Consider the following 27,438-nt stretch of genomic DNA (forward strand, 5'->3'; position numbering starts at 1 on the left):
AGCGACGTGCCCACCCACCCCGCTCCGCGTTGCCTGGAGGCCCTGTGGACGTAAGCAAATAAGAAGGAAACTGGGCGTTGAAAGAGTGGCGCTGATTAGCGGATCTGGAATCGCCCGGATGAAAACCCACTTGTGATTCGTCGTAAGTAGATCAAAGCCCCTGTGGGCTGGAACTGGCCGGACAGTGAGGTGTGAGTAGGGGACCTGGGAGAAGGAGAGCCAGGTGAGGGGGAGGTGGGAAAAGTGGGGGCGGCTGAGAAGGGAGAATGGCGGAGGCTGGGGCTGAGGAGTGTGGAAGAAAGCGTGGGTGGGTGGCTGTGCGTGGACTCTCAGAGCACCCTTACCCTTAGCGTAGATCTGGACCCGAGGCCCGGTGGCTAATAAATACTTAATTGGGAAATTAATTAGGAAAGAAGGAATGGTTTAATTTTCATGCTCCTAAGAAAGTGAAATGTCAGTGCCTGATTCCAATACCTTGTGATCGAGACCTTCATCTTTCCAGTCTGGGAGGTAGCTGAGCGAACATTCTTCAAATGAGACCTGGGGGCGAGGTTTTCCTGCGCCAGTTTGAACCAGCTACAGGGCTGGGGAGAGACGCTAGAGCCCTGGTTCCTGGGTTATTGACGCTCCAGCACTGGGGTGCTGCTGTCCGGAGAGCCCATGGTGATGCAGCTAATAGTCGCTATGGTACCTTCAAGTCCAAACACCACCCAGGAAAGGAGGTGGGAGGACGAGATCTGGATCCATCGATCCCCTTTTTATCTCAGTGCGTTGAGATGATGTCATATGGATGGCATTTAGGTAGCTCCACGATTGATTTTTCCCAGACTTGCGTTCTACTTAATTACAAAGGTGAGAGCATTATCCTAATATATTAAAATTAAAGCCATAGTGGAATGTTTAATGTAGAAAAATAAATGATTCCCCCCCCACCCCCCCGCATTATAGTTGAAGGTTTGGAAGGCTATAAAGGAAAGGGAAAAGGAATCCTCGAAGAAGGGCCATTCACCCCTGTAATCCCTGTTTTCTGCCTTCAAGGGCTTGAGCCAGTGACAGTCCAGGAATGGGTGAACTACCTATCTCCCACCACCAGCAGCACTAGGGCCAAGTTACCCTCTATGGAATCCACATTTGTATTGAACTGTAAGTCATCTTGTAATGGCCATTATTATTCTCACACATGGTTGACAGCGGTGGTGAACAGTGTATTTTTAATCTATAAGGCTGTACATGCAGGGGTCAGGCACCTTAACGTATGCCTCTCTGTTTTCTCTGAGAGCTGCATGAAAGGGTATGAAGAACCAATGGTAAATGAATGAGGACTGCACTCTATGTACCTCTAAAAGTTTTGGGCAATCTCTTTCCAAAGAAGGACCTCACAACATGAGCACAGAGGGGGGAAATTGGCCTCATAACTGTTCTGCTGGTCAGCTACTAAACAGGGTGTTCAAATAGAGACATTATTTTATTCTGATTCTAGTCTACCTGCTTTAAATGCCATAGACTTAGGTAAATGGACTTTGGAAACCAGGTTGGCTAAACCATCCATTCTCCAGGTTTGAAAAAGTCCTGGACATTAATCAAAAACACCATGGTTTTAATCATTTTGCATATTTATAATACATATTTTATTACAAGCATTAGTCCCACGCTGAATTTAACAATATAAAATGACTAGATGTTCACTCCTTTCCCATAACAGCACTCTATATGCTATATCCAGCCTTTCCTTCCCAAGCTTAGTGCGAAAATGTATAGATTGGTTATAAAATGATGAACCTCATTCTTATTTTTAAAAATTTTTTTTAATCTTTATTTTTGAGAGAGCGAGAGAGACAGAGTGCGAGTGGGGGAAGGGCAGAGAGAGAGGGAGACACAGAATCCCAAGCAGGCTCCAGACTCCGAGCCATTAGCACAGAGCCCAAACCAGGGCTAGAACCTACGAACCCTGAGATCATGACCTGAGCCAAAGTCAGATGCTTAACTGACCAAGCCACCCAGGCATCCTGTGATGAACCTCATTCCTATAAGAACTTGGGGATATTTATCTCCTTACTTTAAAGCCATGTCCTATATGGACCCCAGTGTCTCATGAACATTTAAGCTTCCATGGGGGATTGAAGCACAATGTTTCTAATAGAACCAGCTTCGGCTACCACTTGCCCTGTATTCTAGGTGTTAGAGTTGGTCCAAGTTTTACAGGTTATTTGTGCAATATCCAAAACAGCAGCAATTAAACTTAACTAGTTACCTTGTTAGGGTAGTACAAGTCAGCTCAGTCAAACAAGCAGGAAACCTGAGTCTTCTCTAACACCTTTTCTCTCCACCCCTTTCCATTTTCACAGGTAAGGCAGGAGTCCAGACCCGCATCATCCCTTACCCAGAGAGTCCCCTATTGGTCACTAATCTCTGGTCTCTGAGTTCGATTCATATGCACTGAGCCACCAGCTACCTGGTTAAAAATTAAGAATTATTTCAAAAATTTCATAAACAGACAATCACACTGGGTAGTATAATGAATACCTATGCCCTATTAACTGGATTAACAAACATTAACATTTGGGCACCTCGGCTTCAGTTTTTTCTTTGAAATAAATAAAACATCCCAGATTTAATCCTCAGATCCCTTTTGTTCTCTTTTCTGGCCCCATTTACCTTCCTCCCTTCTTCCCTCCCAGAGGCAAACATTCTTTTGAAATTGTTGTACATCATTCATGCCCATGTATTTGTATTTCTGTGGTATATCTGTACATTATAAATGATATAAATTGCTTTTTTTAATTTTAAAAATACAAGTAGTGTCATACTGTGGGCTTCATTTTGTAATTTGCTTTTATTACTCAACATTAAAAAAAATTTTTTTTAATGCTTATTTTTGAGAGAGAGAGAGGGAGAGAGATTGTGAGCGGGGAAGGGGCAGAGAGGGATACAGAGAATACCAAGCAGGCTCTGCACCAACAGCACAGAGCCCAACATGGGGCTTGAACCCACGAACCGCGAGATCATGACCTGAGCCAAGATCAGTTGGACATTCAACCAACTGAGCCACCCTGGCGCCCCTCAACATTGTTTTTGAGATACGTTCATATCAATACAGATAGCCAAGTTCATTTATTCTAAGTGTTTCTTATGAGTATAATGTTGTATCCGTTCTTATGAGTGTAACATCATATCCATTCCCTTATTGGTGGACACTTAACGTTTTTTCAGATGTTTTGCTATTATGAAAAAAGCTGCAATAAACATCCCTGTACATGTCTCTTAATGCAAGAATTTTTCTAGAACAGTGGTTCTCCAAGGGGATGGTACTGCCCTGTTGGTCATTTTGGAATTTGTGAGAGCATACTTGGTTATAATTGTGATTTTGGCGGCATTACTGGGGTTTACAGAGCAGGGTGGGATGCTAGATGTTCTGCAGTGAAGAACTGTCCTGCATCCTGCACAATTTTTGAGTGTCCCACAGGGTAGCCATTTATAATCTGAGCCTAGAGCCTAACTCCATTTTTCATATAAACATTATATATATGTGTGTATATATATATATATATATATATATATATATATATATATATATATTTTTTTTTTTTTGGCACAGCTTGCTATAGTAAAATTTCCAGGAATGCAACTCAAATGTAAATCAAGGGGAAATTATACTTACTTGTGTTTTGGAACTTTAACAAGAGTTGTTCATCACTTGAGAAGATCGCATAACCGAAGGCAGCCCAGCTCGTGGTATTTGAGTTGCCATACAACACACCTGCATGAGCCTGCGTTTGTAGCTTTTGCGTTCGTGGCGATTCTAAGTTTAGGTGCAAGCATCTGACTGCTGTACTTCATTATGTATTCTAGTGTAGTCAGCCTGAACATTTGTATATTTAAACATATGCTGCTTTATTATGAATTACTTTCCATTTAAAATTGGCTCGTATAGGATATAAAGTAGAGGTCGAGTATTACTCTTTTCTGATTGGATAATCATTTGTCCCAACACCATCTATGAAATCCTTTACCTGCTGAAGCCAAGCCGACTCTGTCCTGTACAAAGTTCTCATAAATACACGGATCTGTTTCTGGATTCTCTATTTTATTCCGCTGATCCATGTGTCTTTATGCCATATCACACTGTTTTAATTACCTTGGTTTTATAATGTGTCTTGCGGCAGTTGGTAACAAGAAAGGCAAGTCTCCATCCTAGTTCTCAAAATTGTTTTCGCTATTCTTGGGCTTTTGCTCTTCCATATGAATTGAGGATCCGTTTTGAAGTTCCATGAGTTCCACAAAAATTTATTTTGAGATTTTGGTTAGAACTGCATTGAATTGATATTGAGATCTTTTAATATTGAACCATTCTGTCCAGGAAGGTAGGTTATTTCTCTGTTCAGGTCTGTTTTGTTAGTCTCCTAGGGCCTTTAAAAATATATACCTTTTAATAAAGTTGAAAAATTTTTGCTGTAAAAACCATACACACCTTTTTTTTGGATTTATTCCTACTTATACACACACATATCTTTCTATTACAAAAGTTTCAAATACATTCAAAAGTATAAAAAATATTAGAGCCAACACTTGTGTACTCATGATCCAGCTTCAACAATTCCCCCACGACCAGTCTTATTTCATGTTACCCTCCCCTCCCCTCCTCTCCCTGGATAATTATGAAGTTCCCAGACACAATTTTCTGTTCTCTGTGTTATGTGTATGTATGTATGTGTGTATGTGTGTGTGTGTGTGTATATGTATATGTATATATATAAATGTGGTCACATGGCTAAAAGATGGTGATAGATATAAAGATGGTGAGATATATATATATATATATATATATATATATATATATATATATATATATCTTTTAGCCATGTGACCACAATGTCACCACAGATTAACAAATAAATAATTATTCCCTAATACCATTGACTATCCAGATACTGGTCAGATTTCCCAAGTTGTGACATTTGGCTTGTTTGAGTCAGGGTTCTAATTTCTCCATGTCTTTGTCAACACTTGGTGGTGTTGCCTCCTCCAGAACAAAAAGATAATAGATGATTTAATTTTGAACTGTCCTTTCTCATCCTCCACACAACTGTTGACAAATATTTTAGCTCTACCTTTTTTTTTTATTATTGAAGTATAATTGGCCTACAATGTTATATTAGTTTCAGGTATACAACGTATTGAATCACTGTGACTTATTTATTTCATACTGGAAGTTTGTAGCTCCCCAGCCATTCTGGTGGCTATCTAGAGGGATTGCAATTTGGTTTTCATTTGCAAGTTCCTAATGACTAATGTGATTGAGCACCTTTTCACACATTCATTGGCTGTTCGTATATCCACTTTAAGTTTCTGAGAGAGAGATACTAAAATCTCCACTAAATTTGTGGGTCTGTCCATTTATTGCAGTGGTTTTGGCTTTATATATTTTGAGGCTTTGTTTGAGATTCACATTTGTCCTGAGTTGTATCTATTCACTATGCTCTTTGTGAATATTGCTATTAATACCTTTCAAAGCTTCCCATTCTATTTTGCTCGATACTCATTGTTTCAGATTTTTTTTAATTGTGGTTAAAAAAACACATAATATTTACCATCTTAACCATTTTTAAACGTTCAATTAAGTAGTCTTAAGTATATTCACGTTGTTGTGCAACAGATCTCTAGAACTTTTTCATTTTACAGAACTGAAATTCTATATCCATTGAACATCACCCCATTTCCCCTGTCCCCTTGTTTTTGTTTTGTTTGTATTTGCTTTTTCAATCTGTTTAGTAGCAGCCTTTGCTTTCCTTGCAAAGAGCTGGTTTAAAAAAAAAAAAAATCTAAGGGCACCTGGATGGCTCAGTTGGTTAAGCATCTGACTCTTGATTTCAGCTCAGTTCATCTCATGATTTGTGGGATCTTAATCCCCTTCATCTATTTCACCCACCCTCCACCTACCTCCCCTAAGGCAACCACCAGTTTGTTCTCTGTATTTAAGAGTCTGGTTTTTTTGTTTGTTCACTTGTTTTGTTTGTTCAGTTCCACATATGGTGACATTATATGTTATTTGTCTTTCTCTAGTTTATTTCACTTAGCATAATGCTCTCTAGCTTCATCCATGTTGTTGCAAATGGCAAGATTTAATTCTTTTTTATGGCTGAGTAATATTCCAGTGTCTGTGTGTGTGTGTGTGTGTGTGTGTGTGTGTGTGTATCACATCTTCTTTATCCATTCATCTATTGATGGACACTTAGGTTGCTTCCATATTTTGGCTACTGTAAATAAATGCTGCAATAAACATATGGGTGCATGTATCATTTCAAATTAGTGTTTCCATTTTTTTTGGGTACATACCCAAATATTAAGTCATATATATGGTCTTTCTTTCTTTCTTTCTTTCTTTTAGAGTTTATTTATTTTGAGAGGTGAGGAAAGAGAGAGCATGAGCTGGGGAGGGGGCAAACAGGGGAGAGAGAATCCTAAGTAGGCTCCACAGTGTCAGCCAGAGCCCAAGGTGGGGCTCAATCTCCTGAACCATGAGATCATGACCTGAGCTGAGATCAAACATTGGACACTCAACCGATTGAGCCACCCAAGTGCCCCAGATCATATGATATATCTATTTTTGATTTTTTGAGGAACCTCTGTGCCATTTTCCACAGTAGTTGTACCAATTTGTTTCACCAATAGTGTATGAGGCTTCCTTTTTATCCACATCCTCACCAACACTTACTATCTCTTGTCTTTTTAATCCCAGCCATTCTGGTTAGTGTGATGTCGTATCTCATTGTGGTTTTGATTTGCATTTCCCTGATGAGTAATGTTGAGCATCTTCTCATGTGTCTGTTGGCCATCTGTAGGTCTTTTTTGGAAAATGTTTCTTCATGTCCTCTACCCATTTTTTTTCTTTCTTAAAAATGATTTTATTTACTTATTTTGAGAGAGAGAGAGAGAGAGAAAGAGCATGAGATGGGAAGGGCAGAGAGAGAGGGAGAGGGAGAATCTCAAGCAGGCTTGTTGTCAGTGCAGAGGCCAATGTGGGGCTCAATCTCATGAACCATGAGACCATGACCTGAGCAGAAATCAAGAGTCAGAGGCCTAACTAAGTGAGCCACCCAGGCGCCCCTACCCAGTTTTTAATTAGAGTGGGTTTTTTGGTGTTGAGTTATAGTTCTTTACATGTTTTGGGTATTAACCCTTTATGGGACATATCATTTGCAAATATCTTCTCCCATTCACTAGGTTGCCTTTTTGTTTTGTTGATAGTTTCCTTTGTTGCATGAAAGCTTTTTATTTTGGTGTAGTCCCAATATTTTCTTTTTGCTTTTGGTTTCCTTGCCTGAGGAGACATATCCATAAATATGTTGCTGTTGTTCTTTGTTTTTAACTCTTCAAAAAGTGTGCCCTTCTTATCGTTACAGAAATCTTTACCATCAATATTTCCCAGTATTCTTCTCACCATTACTCCTTACATCTCATGCCTTCTTTCTTGGTTCATTTTCATTCTTGCTCAAGTACACCTATGACAGGTGAGCTCCATTTCAGTCTTTGTATGTCTGAAAACATCTTTATTTTATACCCAGTCTCACAGGAGCCTTGCATGCCGACTTGTGCAGCATCCCTACAGAAAAGTTTCAGTTGTCTCTGCCGGGCTCTTATGGGTTTCTCACTTTTGGACTGGTTTTATGTTGACCTTACTACTTGCGATTCCCATAGCACTTTGGTAGTATGATTTGAACCCCACACCTGCATGTGGTGTGGGATTAGGAATCAGATTCCTCTTGGGTTATTCTTTTTTCATCCATGGCCTGAGGTCCTTGGCCAACTTTCTTCCAACCTAAGTCAGCAGCAGATGTTTTAGTCCCTATTTCAAAGAGAGGTGAGCCCTTTCAGGACTTAGCTTTAGGCCTTGATCTTTTCTTATTTTTTCAAATTTTTATTTAAATTGTAGTTAGTTAATGGAGCGCCTGGGTGGCTCAGTTGGTTAAGTGTCCCACTCTTGATTTCAGCTCAGGGCATGATCTCAAGGTTCATGAGTTTGAGTCCTGCATCAGGCTCTGTACTAACAATGTGGAGCATGCTTGGGATTCTCTGTCTTCCTCTCTCTCTGCCCCTTCCCCGCTCATGTACACTGTCTTTCTCTCTCTTAAAATAAATAAATATTAAAAAAATAAATTCTAGTTAGTTAACATATAGTGCAATATTGGTTTCAGTAGTAGAATTCAGAGATTCATTACTTACATACAACACCCTGTGCTCATTATAAGAAGTACTCTTTTTCATACCCATCACCCATCTGCCCATCCCCCCACCTCCCTCCATCAACACTCAGTTTGTTCTCTATCATCAAGAGTCTCTTATGATTTGTGTCTATTTCTCTTTTTTCTCCCCCCCCCATATGTTCATCTGTTTTGTTTCTTAAATTCCACATGTGAATGAAATCTTACGGTATTTGTCTTTCTCTGGCTGACTTATCATTTCACTTAGCATAATGCACTGTAGCTCCATCCATGTTGTTGCAAATGGCAAGATTTCATTCTTTTTGATGGTTGAGTAATATTCCATCACACACACACACACACACACACACACACACACACACACACACACACCACATCTTCTTTATCCATTCATCAGTCAGTGGACATTTGGGCCTTCCCGTAGTTTGGCTATTATCAATAATGCTGTTGATGCCTTGTCTCATTTTCAGTTCTCTGTATCATGGGTCTAAGACTTCATCTGTCTGGGAGAGGACCACTGCAAAGGTCTGCAGCTGGTTTTGGTACCCTGTAGACCTTTGGGCTCAGCTCCTGCTTACACTCAGGCTTTGAATTACACTTTCATTTATAGCACTTAAGGATTTTCCTTTATTGCTTCTGAGCTCCACTGTGTATTGAATTCTTTTTGCTCTATTTTATTAAGCATTTCTATGGGTTCACTGTTGTGTGAGGTACTTTCCTTGTTAGGTCTGTCCAGCATATCGACCAGAAGTTACAGTCATCTTTCTAAAGCTAAGTATGATCCTATCACCCCTTTACTTGATTTCTGTGGACTTGTTAGCACTGCTTCATTTATTCATCCAACAAATATTTCTTGCTCATAACATCAGTGGGGAGAGCTGGGGATACTGTGGTGAGCAAGAAATAACGTCTCTGCCCTCCTGGAGTTCACCATACTGGCTGGAGACACAGAAAGTCAGCCTGTAAACAATAAGTAAAAATGGGAACTACAGTTAGTGAAACGTCCCCTGAAGGAAATAAGGCGTGATGGAGAGCAGTTGTTTGGGGGTTACGTTAGCGAGAGCCGACAGGTGAGACCTCTCTGAGGAAGTTACGTTTAAAGCTGAAATCAGGAGGATGAGGAGAGGCCAGCCGTGCAAATATTAGAGGGCTTGTTGGGGGCCGGGGGCTAATTCTAGGTAGTGGAAACAGCAAGTACAAGGAGCCAGAGGTGGAGAACACCTGGTAGTTTAGAATTACCGAGATGAAACCATGTGCTCGAATGGGGGGGGGGTGTGCCCCAGTTAGAGAGGCAAGTGGGAGCCCAGCCTCATCTGCTGCCACTCCTCTCTCTGCCCACCCCATTCCTACCCGTCATCTTGCCACACTGATTCTTCCCCAAAGGGGTCTGTGTGAAGTCACCTCCCTGGTAAAGCCCTCCTCGCTATCTCAGTTCCCACCGTACTTTGTCTCCTATCACAATATGGTGTGGAGAGCTGTTCACATGACAGTGTTCTCCAGGGGGCCTGCAGCTTCTGTCACAAGGTATGTCTTATTTGCCCTCATGATCCCCAGACTGTGACACAATGCTTTACGTGGTAGGCACATAATAGATGTTGATTGAATAAGTGTTTGTTTGGTTTTTTGACAGTTCATGCTTAGGGCTTCCTTTCTGATCTTTCCAATGCCTTTATAACAGAACTTCTCATAGATCATAATTTTTGTGGTATTTTGACCATCAGGGTAAGGAAAACCATCAACTGAGGAGGAATTTATTTGCTTAAGATTTGTCTCTGATCCAGAAGGGGAAGATCGGGGGAGGTGCTATAGAATCAGTGGAGTGGGTCCAATGGTGGCCCCTGAAAAGATTGTGCCCACCTCCTAATCCCTGGAAACTGAATGTGACTTTATGTGGAAGAAGGGTCTGCACAGACATAGTTGAGGATCTTGAGGATGAGATCAAACCAGATTCTTCAGGGGGACCCTAAATCCACCACAAGTGTCCTCATAAGGGACAGAAGAGGAGGAGACAGAGACACACAGGAGAAGGCCATGGGAAGACAGAAGCAGAGACTGGAGCCATGCAGCCACAAGCCAAGAAATGCCTGGACCTCCAGAAGCTATAAGAGCCGGGAAGCATTCTCCCCTAGAGCCTTTGGAGAAAGCTGGGCCTGGCTGACACCTTGATTTCAGACTTCTGGCCTCCAGAACTATGAGAGAACAATGTTTTGTTGTAAGCCACTGGTTCGTTAACACATATCCCTTCACCTTATACCTCAGTTACCTCTTCTGTAATGTGGCTATAATAATATCTACCTCAGAAGCCTGCTTCCATGATTAAATGAAATATGTGTGTAAGGTACTTAGCAAACTGTGGATGCTCAAAATAGTGACGGCTCCTCTCTTCATCATCGCTGTCTTCAAGGACTTAGGAGTTTGCTTCCTTTTATGAATAAAAACTCAACCATAGAGTGGGACATTTCTGTCTTGTGACTGGGAAGTCAAAGCTCACACCACAGACTTGGCCTGAGGGCTTCAACTTCCACATTGGCTCCGTAGTGCTTGACTTGAGTCCTGGTACCTTCACAGCCCTCCGTTAGCATTTTATATCAAGAGCGAGTTCAGCTTGATGCTGTGGGTTGGGGAAGCCAAACTAGAACTCACATACCAAATTTGAAATGACCCACATGGAGCAAAAAGCAACCTCTCTGTCCTCACTGAAAAGAAAGGTTTGGGGATTTTAAATTTCTAATTCCTATTGAGGGATTGGACATTCCCAAAGACCTGTACTGATGCATCCTATCACACCAGTCATCAGAAGTTCATCATAATGAGTTTGGACTTTCTGTATTTGTATTTGTGTTTATATGTGTATTTGTATTTGTTTTTGTCTGAACACCATTATAAAAGCAGGGAGTGTGTGGAAGACAGGCAGTACCTGCACACAGAGGGCAGACACTTTATGGTGGTGGGAAGGCTCCAGGGCTGAGCTGGGGTGCAGTGCTTATGCTTCCTTTCTCCCACAGATGGCTGGCACAGTGCTCGGAGTGGGGGCTGGCGTGTTCATCTTAGCCCTGCTCTGGGTGTTAGTGCTGCTGCTGTGTGTGCTGCTGTCCAGAGCGTCTGGTGTAGCGAGGTAAGGCTTTCTCTCCAGCTGAGAGTCCAAAGTAAAAGCAATTAGAAGCGAAATCGCTGATGCTTATTAAACATTTAGAATCCAGAAGACCATTTCTGCAATTACTGGCAGTTTGAATGAATTGTATTTTAACCTGTTGTCATAAGCACTGACTGTATTATTGATGCTTTGAAGCAGAGGTGAGAGAAGGGAAGTGGTGTTTTCTAGTTTTCACGGTAGAGGAGATGGGGGGACATGAGAGATGAAAAGGAAATCTGCTTTTGCTGCCTGTGAATTTCTTGGGGTGTGTGTGTGTGTGTGTGTGTGTCTTAATTGTTCAGACTTAGGGCACATGCAGGTCCAGTCTTGAGGCTCTAACCTGGGCCTAGGGACACTTCAGGAGCACCAAGGGCTTGGGCTGGTTCTCTCTCGGGCACTGGCCTCAGAACACTGACTTTAACAACGCTATAGAGCTGTGCTCTGGCCAGACAGTATCGGTATGAAGCAGCGAACTATGTGATTTACCAAAGTATTCCAGTCTGAAAACAAACTGAGAGATTGAGAAGAGGGGAGGGCTGCTTTGATTTTTCCTGATTATGACATTTTTTGTAGAGGCAAAAATTAAAACTACCAATTCCCATTCTTAGGAATTGGGAATTATGGGAATAAATAGGAATGAATCCAGCTGGGGACCTGTCTAGAAAGAAGGGCTTTGGGATGAAGGAGAGACCATTTCTAAATTCGCTGGACAGTGTGGACAGCAGGTCTCTAGGCCTTAATAGACTGAAACTTAGAATATTGGCTCCAAGGAAGAGCCAGTCCAGACCTCACTGATTAGAGAGGAATCTGTAAAGCGTGCTTGTGACATTCTGTCTTTTGACCCCAGGTTCTCTGTCATTTTTGTATTCCTCGGTGCTCTAATCATCACATCAGTTCTGCTGGTCTTCCCTCGAGCCAGTGAAGTCCCAGCCCCAGAGGTCGAAATGAAGGTAAAACTATTGGTTTTATTTTGCCCTCCTGAGTTATAACTCTTGCTTCTCTCGGTCTAGACCTCCATTCTGCCCTGAGGTGTTCCCCGATGTCAGGTCGGCCGACATGTGTTAGAAGTGTAAAGTTAAAACAAAGGTGGGGAAAGCCGAGAGGGAGTTTTAAATTCCCCTCTCCTTCCACCCAGACTGAGAATCTCACTCTGATTCCCACGTGCAAGACCACTGGGCAGTTATTTGCCTGATTGGAGCGCATCCCCACTGTGCATCGAGTTGAACAAGCAGTGTGTCCAAAAGCCACCTGGTCCTGTGGGGCTGGAGAGGAGGCAGTGAGTTAGGAACAGGAACAGGGCCTGGCCCTGAAATGAAAGCATCCTCATCCTGGTAGTCTGGGCTCAGGAAGTCGGATCCTGGCCAAAGTGTATGCAGCGCCCTCGGGGTTGCCCTCCCCGTGTTTGATTTTCTCCACTTGTGATGTGAAGAGAGTACTTTCCGTAGAGATCAGTAGTCTGGGAGATCAGCTGGCCCTAGTTCCTGGAACACCATCCGCCAGCACCCACCTCTCTAGGGGGCTTGTTAACCTGTCTCTCATAGCCCTTCTCTGGAGACCCCACCTATTCTAGTCCATTCTGGGCTGGGGCTCTGACTTTACCCTCAGATCTTGGTAATGGCATTGACTTCCTACCTCCCATCTACCTTCTAGCACCTCCTCCCAACCCCCCATTTTCATTTTTAAAGTGGTAATAATAATAATAGCTAATATTGTTTAAGGGGTTACTGTGCGTGAGGTTGTTTGCTAAACACGTTGTTTGCATGATCTCACTTAAACCTTAAGACAAGCCTAAATAGTATGAAGTAGGTGCTGTTATTATCCCCATTTTATAGGTAAGGACACTGAGGCTATAAGAGGTTAAAGTAACTTGCCCAAGGTCATACATATATGGGAAGAGGCAGAGCAAGGATTCAAGCTGAGGTCTGTCTGCAAAACCTTCATTGTTGGGGACTCAACAGAATATTGGGGGCCATCCCAGAGAGTTCATGGGTGAGTATTTGACACCAGACAACAGTACACAAAATTATACAACTTCTGAACTAAAATTGGAACACATTTCTAACTCTATCTAGGACTAGTCCTGGCAAAAGGGAGGCAATTTGCTCTGAAAAGTCCAAGGAACCACACAAATTTAAGGAATTATTTCCATACACATCAGGTGTTTATCAGCATTTGAAAACCACCCTGTCAGTGTAAGTACCACGTGTGGGAGCCAGGAATAGACTCCCACCTCCATTTCCCTGTCTGAAAGGGAGAGAGTGATGAAGGCAACTATATTTCTGGATTGCTGCAGATGTGAATATTCGAAGAAGGACACAGAGCAAACACTGTTTCGAATTTAATTCCTCTATCCTCTGTCATAGGAGTTTCAGACCCACGAAACAAGAATGAGGTTTGAGCAAAATATGTCCGTCAGCATGGCCAGCAGAATTGGTGTTCTCATTTTCAGGTTTTAAGAACCGGCCCCTGCAGCAGCCTGGCTCAATACTGTATCAATAATACATGACCTGGGCCTTCTGCACCCAAGGCCTGCTAATTGGCTAATTAAAAAGTGAAACGTGTCAAACGAGCAAACATGTAGCCCGCAAGAGACTTGTTCAGTACTGGAGCCAAGGTCAAAGTTATGTTAAAGCTGTTTTATCAAACTGACCTTTGTTGTAAGTTGGCTGTTGGGGTAATCTCTGGAGCGGCCCTTTTCTTCTTGGTATCTTTGGATCTCAGCAATCAGAGCAGCGCTAGGACTTGACAGGTACTTTGTGTATTGCCACCGTATTAGTTTCCTATTGCTGCTGTAACAAATCAGCAACTTAGGTTTGCAACACAGATGTACTGTCTTACAGTTCTGTAAGTTAGAAGTCCAAATGCAGCCTCACTGCGCTAAAATCAAGGGGTTGGCAGGGCTGTACTCCTTCCTGGAGGTTCTGGGGAAGAATCTGTTTCTTTGCCCTTCCTAGCTTCTAGAGTCCACCCTTGGCTGGTGGCCCCCTGGCTCCATCTTTAGAACCAGCAAGGTAACATCCCACTGACTCTACTTCCATCTTGACATCTCTTTCTTTGACCTTCTCTTCCACCTCGCTCTTCCATGTTTAAGGACCCATGTGATTAGACCGGGCCCACCTGGATTGGATAACTCAGGCTAATCTCCCTATTTTAAGGTCAGCCAATCAGCAACCTTAATTCCTTTGCCATGTAATCTAACATATTCACCATTTCTGGAGATTAGGATGTAGACATTTTTGGGTCACTATCCTGTCTACCTCCATTGCCTTTCAAGCATTTGGGATTCTGTTCCCTTTGGGAAGCTGTGAAATCACCCTGTCATTTGGTTCATATTCCCTCTCCATTAGATCGATAAATTCAGTTGTTTTTTCCTGTCCCAATTTAAGCATTGGGACCATTTGGGTCTGGGGAGAGTAGAGCCCTGGCAGTGGACAGTGGACAAGTGGGCAGAGCCAACTCTGAAGTATAGGTTTTGTCAGCAAAGACCAACAGCTTTGGGGCCTCAAGTATGACTGGTTGCCAGACAGCCAACTGTATGATTAGGGCACGTTATTTATCCTGTAAGGAGTTTAGTGTCTCAGGCAAAAGGCCATTTAACCTAACCCTTGGAGTACTGGGTTATGAATGTTAGAGTTCAGGACACTTCTGATGAAAATTTTCAAGAATCACCTTTCCATTTTGAAAATGAGCCCTCCTGAAACAGCAGCAGGTTGATGAGTTGGGGGCTTCGATCTTGGATACAGGGGGTTATGCTGTTATATTTTTATATATATTTAAAATTCTCCATAATAAAAAGTTAACAACAACAAAAATGAGACTTTCTAAGACCAAGGAAGCAAGCTTCTCATGAACTCCTTCAGATAACTGATTTCAGAACATAAAAGAGCTCATCTAAGGTCTTTGGAGTGTTTATGAAACCTCCTATATTGAGCCTTTTTTTTCCCCCCCTGTACTTCATTAATCTTTTCTTTATCTTGTATTTCCAGCTCAGGGAGTTATTTCCCAACCATTTACAGAAGAGACTCAGATCAGGATGTTTCTGGAAGTCACAAATACAAACAGACTCTGGGCCCACTCATCAAAGATTTCAGATGAGCACAACCAGGGTGCTGAAGTGATAGTAATTTCCTTTTTGATGTTTCTTCCTGCAGATTGTGGATTCCTTTTTCATTGGCCGCTATGTCCTGCTGGCTTTCCTCACTGCTGTCTTCCTTGGAGGCCTCTTTTTGGTTCTCATTCATCATATCCTGGAGCCAATCTATGCCAAACCACTGCGGTCCTACTGAGCACTATTCAGGAAAGCCAAGACCCTGTTCTGTCCTTCGCTTTTGATATCATTAATGAGCAGAAAGGTACTGTTCAGAGCCTTGTTTTGACAGCCTTCATGCCTTAAGATCAGAGAAATATCCATTCATGACTAGGATAAATCTCTTGAATCCTGGATTCCAAAAATGGGGTTGCAAAATTGGCCCTGCAGAGGCGATTCTCACCATCTTCCGAGGGATACTGCTATCTTCTTAGCACTTGTTCCTCAGGTTTTCTGTTTTGACAGGGAAATAAAGATAGTGATCTGCTTCTGGTAGATTTTCAATCAAGACATCATTAAGTGGATTTTGGGAAAAGGAGCACTTTGGCTTCCCCTGTCCAGTAGACAGCAGAATCTCATCCTTTTGATAATACACAAGATTCTTAGTTACAAGGTTGGGATCAGTTGGAAAGGAAAGGCACTCCAAGTTCGAAAGCTTATTTTAATGTGATGAGTTGGAAGACTTACCCAGATGTTGGTTGTTGACCAGTGTGCATATGGTGTCACAGAATCTATACAAGCAATGGGTGTCACTTCTCTCTGCTATAATAAAGCAATAAACAACCGAAGGACCGACTTTCACCTCAGACTCTTGGCCAAGACTTTCTCAGTCTATATTCTATATTTCAAGTTTGCTTGGGGATTAGAAGAAGGATATGGAAATGTTGATTGTTTGTCTTGTTTCTGTGGATCTCTGGATTCTTTCAGGATTTGGTAGCCTTTGTGTGCCTTCTTTAATTACTATAAAGTCCATTTTGGATTATTATCATTTCTTTTCATCTTTGTAGCTCTTTCTCCAAAGCTGGTAAGAAATGTATGTTCCTAGGAATAGATACAACTTTATGCCTATCTGAAATCCTAGATCACCCAAGATTTGTCATTAAATGGAGGGACTCTGGGCTGTTTCTACTTTGGAAGTCTCTCCTGACTCCCTAGAACTAAATGAAGAAGGATCTTCTGACTTAAAATTAAGAACAAGAAAACAAGTTGGAAGGAGAACTTTGAGCACGTACTTTATGCCAATATGACACTAGTTACCCTGAAACCCAATTTATTTAAATTTTAGGTTTAAAGATTATATATATATAATATATATGTTATATATGTAATTATTATAGATTATTATCTATTTTTATCATTTCGTTTTAAAGTAGAAAAAAATTAAGGCTTAAGGAGATGAACTAACTTGCCCAGGCATCATATAACATCCAGTGTGTGTGCCCAGGCGTAACAGACTCCAGGGCCTGTCTCTGGACTGAAAAGAAAGCCTGCTGAGCTTTGTGGGACTTTGAGAGCTTGAGGAAGTCAGGGCCACATCTCCTTCACTTTCTCGCCTGGATCCTCTTGTCAGTGTAGAGAAGATCCCATCCCACCACCCCAGTGGGGGCTAAGCTCTAAGTTAAAAGAGGAGAGAATGGGTGACTTTTGGGAGTCATGGGCTGGTGAGGGCCAGATATATTTATTTCTGCATTTGAACTGTATCTTATTCAGTTCAGAAAACCTTTGCAGATAAGGCTTTGCCATAGAACCATTCAAAGGAAATCGTCTCTTCGTCTAGCCTAGGGCCCACAGGTAAGGAAAGGAGAAATATCCCTCCAACCAGATTGGAGGGGAGAAAGGAGAATGCAAACATATGGAGGGAAGTTGGGCAAGCTGGGAGTCAGGCTTTGTCCTCCTCTCTGAACACTTGCACTGAAGCTTCCAGATACCAGTGAGTCTCTGTGCAGAGACATTGAACCAGCCCAAGTGGAGCACGGACTCCTAACAAGCACGGGCTGCCATTTGTCACCTCCTGAGAGACTTGCTGACAAATCAAATCTGGGAAAACTTGTAGATCTTGACCTTGCATCATCCTTTTTTATTCCCAAACAAAGGTGTCCAACTTTGAGATCAATGGATAATAGCTATGAAGTTTTGGGTGACTGCTTACACAGGGAAAAATGTGTGAAGGTTGGAAACTAAATCCCTTCCCAAATACCACGGCTACCTAATGCGCGCGCGTGTGTGTGTGTGTGTGTGTGTGTGTGTGTGTGTGTGTGTGTGTGTTTTGCACAGATATAAATGACAGGGGAAAAAATATATACTTTGTACAAAGTATTTTAGGTTGGCCTGCCTCCTATAGATTCCAAATCCATAACTACCAAGTGTGGGGAAATGATAGATTACTCTCTACCTTCATGCTCAGAGCAGTTGTAGCTAACCCCCTGTGTGTGGGATAAGAAGTAGAAGGCTGAAACGTGAATTTCACTGAGAGTTCTACATGGGCCACCCCTACAATGTCTAATATGGCACCCCTTGTGCCCACTGCCTTCCTAGAGACAGGGCTTAGAGGTCATCTTAATGTCCCATTCATCATTCTTTGATCAATGGCCTTAGAGCAGGTTGTGCTATACTGTTCCTTACCCAGAGGGGATCCTGTAGCCGAGAGACTTGTGGTGATCCCCACTGTTTACAAGTTGGAGAGGGAGAGCAAATCAAGAGTTCCACATAAAAAGTAGATGATTTCATAGCCTCTTAAAATTGTATCCTGACAAAAGCTAAATTAGCTAAAATTGTATCCTGACAAAAGTGATGCCACACTACCCCACAATGGAGACATTGATCTAGTCTGCTAGGTGGTGCTGTGTGATATATGTTAGAAGTCCCTCAAGCCCACAAAACACACCTCCTAGGTCATTTTTTGGCAAGTTCCTTAAATCTCTCGTTTATAAAAATGGGAGTAATATTAACATTCTTTACTGACACATGGTATCAGCTATTTGATCTAAAAATTCATCAAAATTATTGTACCAAAGTTCAGGTACGAGAGAATGCATAGCCATTCAGTCATGCTTCATCCAGCATGCACTGCCATTCATTCAATATCTACTGTGTACCTGTTGGGTATAAAGCATCAGTCCTGGTGGGATAGACTAGCCTAAGAAGTAGCCTCTGAGCTGTCTAGGCTGTCTTCCTAACCATCCCTGGATAAAAGCCGCCAAATTATTTTTTAATGTTTTTATTCTAACATAAAGCAATCCATGTCTTGTTCTAGAACTTCTCTAAGACATAAACTGTTCCATCAACCATTTCGTTGCTGCTTCAGTTGAAGAATTTTTATTTTACTTTGATTTTTATTCAACATGTAAAGAAACCTGCTGCAATTATTTTACGGAAGAACAACAGGCAGAGAGGTGAAAGGGATTTTAAAAGTTTCCCTAGTTAGTGGGGCTCAAACTTGACATGGGGATTCCTGACATCTCACTCTTCAGATAACTTAAAGATCATTTTTGGCTGTCAAACAACTCCTTGTTTCTACATTGGTTAATATTATTTTTTTAGCTCTTGGTACCCATCTTTTCCCTAACCCGTGTCTAAAAAAGGTAAAACTTTCATTAAAGAATCTCTAGTTAACATATACAGTACAAATAATAAATATTTTGTCATAACTTCTTGGCTTAAACCTTTAAGTATTTGGCTGTTGTCACATAGGAGCAAGTTTCCAGATGTGGAAACGGTATGGAAATGAAGTGTTGATTATCCTCACAGGAGCGCAAAAAGTCAAGGTTGGACAGGATTTCATAGTTCATAGGGTTCAATCTTTATTCTCTGTTTCCATCCCAATACTTGGAAATATTCTATTCCTCACAGGCTGAAATCACAATTTTCATTATATTTACCAAACGTGTTCTAAGCATTTTCCTAAATGCTTTGTAAATATTAAGTCATCCTCATAAGCAACCCTATGAGGTAGGTACTCTTACTATCCCCATTTCACGGATGGGGACAGGGTACAGAGTGGTGAGGTGATTTGCTTGAGGTCACTTAGCTCAAGGTTAAATAGGAGTCAGGATTTCAAATCAGATGGTTTGGCTCCAGTCTAAGCTTTTACATACTTTATATTACACTATCTTGCTCCATAAAATAAAAATAAAGAAAAACGAGGGACCAAGGTCAAGTGATTTAAATCCAGTTGATAGAAATACCAAAAAAGCAGCAACTGAGTCTAGTGGAAAACCCAGAATCTTAGGATTGGGCAAGAGTCCGAGACAAAGAGACAAAAGCTACATAGGACCTCACAGACAAGTGCTCTCATCCACCCTGTGTTTTTGGTGGGTCTTTGCCCTGTTGGACTTGGCTCCTCAGTGGCTGAGAGAGAGATTCAGTGGAGCAGCCCATACATGGAGTTTTCAAGGACACACACAGCCATCTCTCTCTTAAGCATGGTCCACTGGAATGTTTGATACTTGGGTTGGTTTTCAGAAGTGCCACTGGAAGAATCAAAGCCACAAACCAAGAATGTATTTGTTTCTTGATCTCTCTTTCTAACATCATTATTGGTGGTTGCCGTTTACTCAAGGAAAAAAGTTTCCAGAACCCCAGCCCCCAACCCCACCCCAACACACACCCTTCTTGTTTCAGTTTCTTGAGACCGAAGAAATGACAGGGATCAAAATCTGGGCCCAACACCACAGAAAAAGAAAGTTTCTTTTTCTGGTATTCATCACATCATGTTGGGAATCCTGAAGAATGTGCATTTAGCACAGGCCCTGCCTTCAGAAGAACTCAGGGTAGTTAACGTGGGTAGCGTTTATGCTGTACCTAAATGCTACATAGCCATCCCCTCCACTTGTTTTCTTTTAATCTTTGGGGATTTCTTGGGTTTTTCTGTCTTCAAATTGATGTCCCAGTTTTACACTGGGAACATGTAATAACTTCCTACTGCTGTAGTAACAAATTACCACCAACTTGGCAGTTTCGAAGAATACAGATTTATTATTGTACAGTTTGGGAGATCAGAAATCTGAAATAGGTTTCACGAGGCTAATATAAAGGTTTTGGAGGCTCTCGGGGAGAATCCCATTTCCTTTCCTTTTCTAGTGTCTAGAGGCTGCCCACACTCTTGCACCAGTATACCCTTCTCTGTCTTCAGAGCCAGCATCTTCTAATCCGACAACAGACACTCCTGCCTGCCTCTTTGATTAAGGAGCGCACCCTGATAACCCAGCATAGTCTCCCCATCTCATGGTCCTTAATCACATCTGCGCTTAACATATTCACGGCCCCGGGAATTAGGCTGTGAGCATCTTTGGGGGCGGGGGCGTTGTTCTGCCAGCCACAGAATATCAGGCCCCACCCTCCATGTCTAAGGATCGCTTCCTTCCACCCTCCCCACCTCACTGCCCCCTTATCTCCAGGAGCACTCTCTGGTCCCCAGGGCCCCCACCCCACACCCATGATGTGTTGAGTCTCCTTTCCCCCAACTTCAGTCTTGCTGAAAGCCTCAGAGTGCCAAGGGTTCCCTTTCTTTTCATTACTTCTTTCCCGCACCCCCCCCCAACCCCAGCCTCCCAATGGCTCTCTAAAGGAGAAATGCAAAGAGTTATTGCTTTTTAATTACAAGTGCTATTGTAACATCTATAAGGAAGAACACTTTAAGCTTAATTGAGACCAAATGTGAAGTTAAATTAAATGAATAACTAATTAACGTAATGCTCCTGCATTAGCCCCAAGTGAGTGCTGAGGCCCAGAGAGAAGGCAGGTAGCAGGCTTGTGGGGGAACGGTCCGAGCACAGAGCTGAAGCAGGGCAGGGAACCTGGGACCTGGGAGACGAGGGCAGAGGGACAGATCTCAGGGCTGGGGTTTTTCCGCCTTTGGTGTTTCCCCCAAACTCCCTCCCACAGCCCAAGTCCTCATTTCTGAGCCAGGCGTTGAGCTCCACAAGCCTTCTGCTGATCGCGGGTGCCATGCCTACCCTGGGCCCAGGCACCAGCTGGCACCTCTTGTTTCTTTTCCAGTCCCCATGCTGCACTTGTAGGGGCTTGCTCTGTATTGGTATTAACTCCCTTACTCTTCCAGGTCCCCTCCAGACCTTATCAAACTGACCACCTGCCCAAGTCCCAGGCATTCCTCCTTCTGACACCTTACACATTCTTTCCTCCTGCCCCGGGATCACCCACCCTCCAGCCCCTCTCCCTTCAGGCATAGGGAGGGATGTCTCTGCTCCAGTCACTACCTCCAGTGTTTTTCTCCTATTGTTTTCATATTTCTCACTTACCCCTCCCCCAGACAAGCTCCTGGGGGCGGGGAGTGTGTTTACCACTGACTCCTCTCCCTTCACACCAGTCCTTCGAGGTAGGCAAGAGTAGGACTATTTTCTCTCCATGAGGACACAGGCTTAAAGGTAGCCAGTGGTGGGGCCAGGGAAGCGGAAGTCCCCCACCACCAGAGGAGGTCTCCCAGGCCTCCTACCCCGATCTGGTGCAGTGGAAAGGCCGAAAGTTGGCTAACGAAGCACCCTCTGCTCCCGCCTCCCCATCTGGAAGCAGGAACGGTGTGTGGCCCATGCCAGGCTTTGCCGGGGGATGGTGGCACCATCTAGTGTCTGCTCTGAAAGAAGCATCTGAGAATGCTGGATGTAAGGCCTGGCCCTGGGGCTCCCGAGGACAAGGTCCCTGACTGGCTCCAAGTCAGGGTGAGCAGCAGGCAAGTCAAAGGCTTACCGGTGTGTCACCGCAGCAGTGGGAGCCACCTATCTCAGTGCTGCCCTGGCCCAGGTGTCCCAGTGAATGTGACGGCTGTACCTGGTATGTGGCTCCAGCTCCCCATTTGACCCGCGGGTCATCAGTGTGGCCATGAGCATCTCCCCAGGGAATGCCTGCTGTAAGCAGCCCCAGTACACGAACCCCGTGGTCCCGGGCCCCCAACAACCCATGTGACTGGGCCAGGCCCTAATGAGGGTGAGCACAGGCACAGTGGGCAACAGGAATCTGTACTGTGCTGATGGGTGGCTCCAGAGGACAGGGAGAAACGCCAAGAGCCGGCCTGACAGGCAGCATTCCAGGATTGGCCGGCGGGGGGGGGGGGGGGGGGGGTGGTGGTGGCTGGGATAAGTACATGGGGAACATGGGGGAGAAAAGGCAGGCTGCAGAGCGCTCCAGGCATCTACACATGTGACAGCTGCGGGAATGAACCACGCAGCCTTCTTTCCTGCTAGTCTTGTTGCGCTGGTGCCTGTGCTCAGGGCAGAAGTCCTTGCTCCGTGTCCACCATCTGCTCCGTTCCTGGAGTAGGGCTAGCAAGCAGTGAGCACTCTGCAACTACCATCCACACACTGGTGTTTTCAGTCATGCCTCCCTCCCTCCCCAGCACTGCACTGGTGTTTGCTCTTCCCCTGGGGACGCAGAGGGCTGGCAGGAGACTGAGGCAAGGGAGGCCTTCACTCTCCAGGGCGGCGCAGGCCCAGGCCCAAGCCCAAGAGTGATGCCTCCCTAACTTTTGCACCATTGGCACCTCCCTTGCGTCTCCCTAGTCCTGGCCCCGGAGGATATAGCAGTAACACTTTAATCGACTCAGGTCAGGAGTTAGAGACAGGATCAAATGCAAGGGAGAAGAGTTTCCAACGTGGGGGAATACACGAGAAAACCGGCTGGTGGATGAAGAAGCCAGGTGAGGCTGGGCAGCTCCGAAACAGGGTCGGAAATCCACCGACAGGTACAGGCTGGTCATGGAGGTTCAAACTGAACACGGGAAGGAGAACACACCTTTGCCAAGCCTTGGTCCATGTCAAGCCTCTGCCTTCGGTATTGGAATCTGAACAAGCTAGAGTCTGAGCATATCCTCCCCTTAGCAAGCTGGAGACACCGCTCAGCTCTGATCCCCGTCCTTTCTGCTTGCGGCTTCCAGAGCACAGGCCCTTGAGTCTTCCATTCCCCATGTTGGCGGTCCCTTCCCATGGAGAATCGCCTAGCCCCTTAGCAGCCCTGTGGGCTGGCTGCTGTTAGGTCAAGAGGCTTCCATCAGCCATCACTGGCAGTTTCCATAGTCTTGCCCCCGGTGGCGGGAGGGGGAGAGCTCTTTGGGAATCAGCTGGGGCCCTCCGTGCCTCTCTTCCAATCAAGGCCTCATATTTCTTTATACCTGCAGGAGAGAGGCGCAGTGGAAGAGAAAGTGAGGCACAGGTTAATAAGCCAATGGTCAGAGCAGGGAAGATGGGTTTGTAGGGTCCCTTAATAATTGCCTCTCATCCCTATCCTCTACCATTAGGGAGCCCTCTCACCTCTTCAGCAAACCAGGATAATAGCGAAAACCTTACAACGTTTGTACCACATCTGACAGTTTTACAAAGCAGTATTACATATCCCATCTCATTGCAGCCTCCTATCGATCTTGTTGGGTATTTAGGGGTAAGCATCTCCATGTTATACACATAAGGATGTGGAGACTCAGAGGATACGCCCAAGGTCTTATAAATGAAAGTGAGCAGAGAAGTCAGGATTGCCCAGGGATTTCTGGTTCTAGGCCCAGTGCTCCCTCTACCCTAGTACGTTCCTCCGCTCCCCCACACACTGGCCTTCTGCAGACAAGGCCCAGCCTAGGATGGCAGCAGTACAGAGCAAAGCAGACTCTGCTGGGACAAGCTGAAGGCCTTAGGCACATTCCATGAGTTCTGAGCCTCTCATCTAGAGATCAGAGAACCAACCTCACGGTTGCTGAGAGATAAGTGGGTATGTCTGAAGTCAGACTCAGTTCCAGGCACAGAGCAGATGCTTACCAAGTATTCATCCCCCTTTCCTGCTTCCTTCTTCCTCTCCCAGCCTTCCCTCAGGCCTGGCCTGGGGAAGGCAGATGGGAGGAGCGCCGATCCTCTGCCCCCTCCTCCAGGGCAGGCAGATAGATACTCTGCTAATGCCTCCTGCTCTCAGTTCCTCTCCCCCTGAACCTGGAAGATGCCATCCATAAGTGGGAGTGCTTCCCCAGATACGATGCTGGTCAGCATGACCCCAGGGGCTTCTTCCACACATTTACCATCTAGGACTAGGTCCACGGCTCCGGCCAGCTCATTAGCCAGAGCCTCCTGCTCAAAAGGAGAGCCAGAAAGGCCAGAGAGAGCGTTACCCTCAGCACCAGCACACAGCCCAACCTCTTGCTGGCTCTGCCTCAGCCACTAGCCTATCTGTGCGGCCTCCACACCCGCCACCAGTGGGCAGTACACAGAGAACACACCAGGCCAACCACCGAGACTTGATCGGAATTTTCTCCCAGAGGCTTTGATTGGTAGTTGCTTTTTTCTGTACACCCCAGGCAGAGGGGCCGGATGATCTCGGTTTCTGAACTTCAGGAGGTACGTACGGCTCAGAGTCCGAGTTCAGAGGGAAAACTATTTCCCTGGATCCTGCCTCTGTCCTCAGGGTACATCCAAAGCCCTAAGGAGAGGAGTCTGCCAACCTCTGTGGCAGCTCAGGCTCCTTAGGAAACAGATCCCAAGCACCATGCTCTGCTCGGGGAGAGAGTCTTTGGAGTTGGCCCCCAAGAAAAACAAAAAGGAAGTTGGAAAAATCACAGTGGAGGAGAGAGGATTTGCATGCAGGCCCCATTCTAATGGCACATTAGTCACCGACTTGAAGAAAATACTCACAAAAGTCATGGGACTTGAGGAAAATACTATCGCGGGTGGGTTAGGGCCAGACTAGAGCTATGGAGACATATGGGGACAACAGAGGACACATTAGCAGGGTTGGGGGTAGGGGTGGGGGGGCCACGGAGCACATCCAGGGTCTGGCTCCACTCTGGGCTATAGGTCGGCTCAGACTGGGTGCTGAGCACCAGAGCACTGGTTTTAATGCCCACAAGAGGTAAGGTTGGGGATACAGCTATAGCTGTCTGGAGGACTCACCCTCTGTCTCTGCCCAGGGATGACTTCCAGGCTAGGATCTCTTTGTACACCAACCGGCAGAGGAGCTGTAGGGAGTTCGAGTACCCAAGGGAAGGGAGGGAAATATTAGCAATGAACACATGGTTAGTCCCCGGTGCTAGGTGAGCAGGGGGCTGGCAGGAAGGAAGGTTGTGGGCACAGTTTCACCTGGCAGGGGCTCACTCATGGGAGGAAAGTGGTTCTGAGTGAAAGGCAGCTGTTCTCATGTTCCAGAGCCCCTCACGGCCAATGATTTGGACCTCCCGGGTTCTAGCCTGGCAGGACAGGACATTCACTCCCACCAGTGCCCATGTGTGTACCCCAAGAACTCGTACCAAGCAGGCCAGGATGTCAGCAGAGATGAGCATGTAGAAGACATTGTTCCAGCCTGTGGGAGAAATAAGGCCAGCCAGGAGGGGCCCCAGAGCCGCACCTGCAAAGAACACAATGTCAGAGAAGGGAACCCAACAAGGGGCCCTGAACCTCCCTGCCCACCTGTGGGCAGCATTCCAAGAAATGTGCTAAAAACAAGGCTCAGGGCTCAGCCGCCAGGAGCCAAAAGCTAGAGTCACAGACCTATGGACCCAGTGCCGTCGATGATGGCCGTGACGGTGGAGAGTGCCTTTGCGTTGCCTTTCAGGCTCTGGTGAGTTCCCTGGGGAGAGAGAATGGAGCGGGGAGGCCCAAATGGAGAGGCAGCACCAGGCAGGACCAGGGCTGGGAGTGGGGCTAACTTGGGGAAAGGCAGCAATTGGGCTTGGAGTTGAGAGAAAAGGCCAGGGGCCGATGGCAGATTCTGAAAGACTTTGAAGATCTCATATGCCAGGATCTCTGTGCACTGGGAGGGGGTAGGGATGTTGAGAAATGGATCTGGAGCCCCCAGGCCCTGACCAAGCCCCCAGAGTCATCCCTGGCCCCAGGGGGGCAGCCCGCTTACCAGGTCAGCAGAGACTGCAGTGGTGATGAGCGCGTAAGGGCCATTGACCAAGGCCCCACAGATGATCAGCATTACTGAGACAGTAACAGAGACAGCTGGTTACGGATGAGGGACCGCCACCAGCCCCAGCCCCAAAGCAGGTGAGACCACCCCCTCCGGGCATCAGGCTGAGAACCTCCACTTCCCTGTGCCTCCCACCGATGTCCCCAAGCCAGCTTCCTGGGGTCCCCAAGGCAAGGCTTTTCCTGTGGGCTGCCAGGACTTGCATCCACGCCCTCACCTATGGAGTTGATAATCCCACTCTGACCAATGAAGTTATACAGGAACATCTGGGAGGGGAGAGGGGAGAGACAGTCACACCCAGGCTTCCCCATGGGCTGCCTGGGTTAGATGGAGCCCAGAAGTCTGGCACACCCCCTCCTGCCAGGGAACCTCAGAGGTCACCTTACTCCTTTTCTTTCTCGAACCCAGACCTCTTGGTCTTTAAATGTCCCAGGGATGGAGGGTCCAACACATGGTAATATACTGTTGCCCTTTTTTTCACAAAGATTTCTCTCTTACCTAACCTTAATTTCCTATACTCTCCTTGACCAAGAACTTTAGCAGCTGGCCTCCCCTTTCTCCACCAAGGCCAAGTCGTCGCTAATCCCTTTCCAAAATTCTCAGTCCAAATCTCTTTCCTGTGTTCACCCTGGCTTCTCCCCCGCCCCTGGGTGTGCACAAGGATGGACACACACGCAAAGAGACAGGCGTGTGCATAAATGCCCGCATTTCAACAGCCCGCATGAGTCCATGTGAGCACATGTGCTTCACTCTTGAGGTTATACACACCATGGGGGCAGCCAAGATCAGCATGATGCAGCAGGTGGTGGCCCTGCCATTGGTGTAGTCAGAGATGAGCCCTGCCATGATGCCACCTAGAACACAAACCAACTCACACGTTGCTGCCCCAGGTGTGGCCACGGCCTCCCACTACATGGCACCCCAAGCTTTGCCCCATCCTCTACCCGGTGCTAGCTTGGGCATGGGCATCCAGAACCAACAGAGCTTCTCCCTCTCAAGCCCTCCCGGCACCCATTGCTCATGTGAAGATCAAACTCAAGAGCCAACTTTCTTAGGGCCACCCAACTGGGCAGGAGCTGCCCAGGTCATGTCGCATTGGCCCTGTC

At 45.3% G+C, this 27,438-nt stretch overlaps 2 protein-coding genes across 8 annotated transcripts in view; one reads left to right on the plus strand and one right to left on the minus strand.

Annotated features, from left to right (window-relative positions):
• On the plus strand, positions 1-23,776 carry TMEM218 (transmembrane protein 218). 5 transcript variants are annotated; one of them, XR_015241236.1, is made up of 5 exons: positions 139-223; positions 11,225-11,334; positions 12,200-12,302; positions 15,504-15,704; positions 23,685-23,776. XR_015241236.1 is itself a non-coding variant. In XM_086678778.1 (4 exons), the coding sequence occupies exons 2-4, from the start codon at positions 11,225-11,227 to the stop codon at positions 15,636-15,638; spliced, it is 348 nt and encodes a 115-aa protein (XP_086534904.1). In that variant the 5' UTR covers positions 1-142; the 3' UTR covers positions 15,639-16,245. The 5 variants fall into 5 exon arrangements, 4 of the variants coding, with proteins under 4 accessions (XP_086534904.1, XP_086534903.1, XP_086534905.1 ...); XM_086678778.1 differs by lacking the exon at positions 23,685-23,776 and having other exon boundaries at positions 1-142; positions 15,504-16,245; XM_086678777.1 differs by lacking the exon at positions 23,685-23,776 and having other exon boundaries at positions 15,504-16,245.
• SLC37A2 (solute carrier family 37 member 2) overlaps positions 22,967-27,438 on the minus strand; it is a 25,600-nt gene continuing 21,128 nt past the window's right edge. For 2 of the 3 annotated variants that reach the window (XM_086678776.1, XM_086678775.1), the window contains exons 12-19: positions 27,101-27,186; positions 26,550-26,598; positions 26,270-26,343; positions 25,909-25,987; positions 25,668-25,765; positions 25,315-25,379; positions 25,057-25,113; positions 22,967-23,558 (exon numbers count right to left, since the gene is read on the minus strand). In XM_086678776.1, the coding sequence (XP_086534902.1) occupies positions 25,083-25,113; positions 25,315-25,379; positions 25,668-25,765; positions 25,909-25,987; positions 26,270-26,343; positions 26,550-26,598; positions 27,101-27,186 (482 nt within the window). In that variant the 3' untranslated portion in view covers positions 22,967-23,558; positions 25,057-25,082. The remainder of the gene's footprint in view (positions 23,559-25,056; positions 25,114-25,314; positions 25,380-25,667; positions 25,766-25,908; positions 25,988-26,269; positions 26,344-26,549; positions 26,599-27,100; positions 27,187-27,438) is intronic. The other variant, XM_025928049.2, reaches the window with a different exon arrangement.

This window comes from Puma concolor, chromosome D1, assembly GCF_028749965.1.
Source record: "Puma concolor isolate L17-30 chromosome D1, mPumCon1.1.hap2, whole genome shotgun sequence".
NCBI lineage: Eukaryota > Metazoa > Chordata > Mammalia > Carnivora > Felidae > Puma > Puma concolor.

What these genes read in the sequence shown, in the direction of transcription:
- TMEM218 (XM_086678778.1), top strand. Translation starts at nt 11,225, where the DNA reads ATGGCTGGCACAGTGCTCGGAGTGGGGGCTGGCGTGTTCATCTTAGCC. An exon ending in AGAGCGTCTGGTGTAGCGAG is followed by an intron (nt 11,335 to 12,199) that starts GTAAGGCTTTCT and finishes TTTTGACCCCAG; the next exon opens with GTTCTCTGTCATTTTTGTAT. An exon ending in CCCCAGAGGTCGAAATGAAG is followed by an intron (nt 12,303 to 15,503) that starts GTAAAACTATTG and finishes TTCTTCCTGCAG; the next exon opens with ATTGTGGATTCCTTTTTCAT.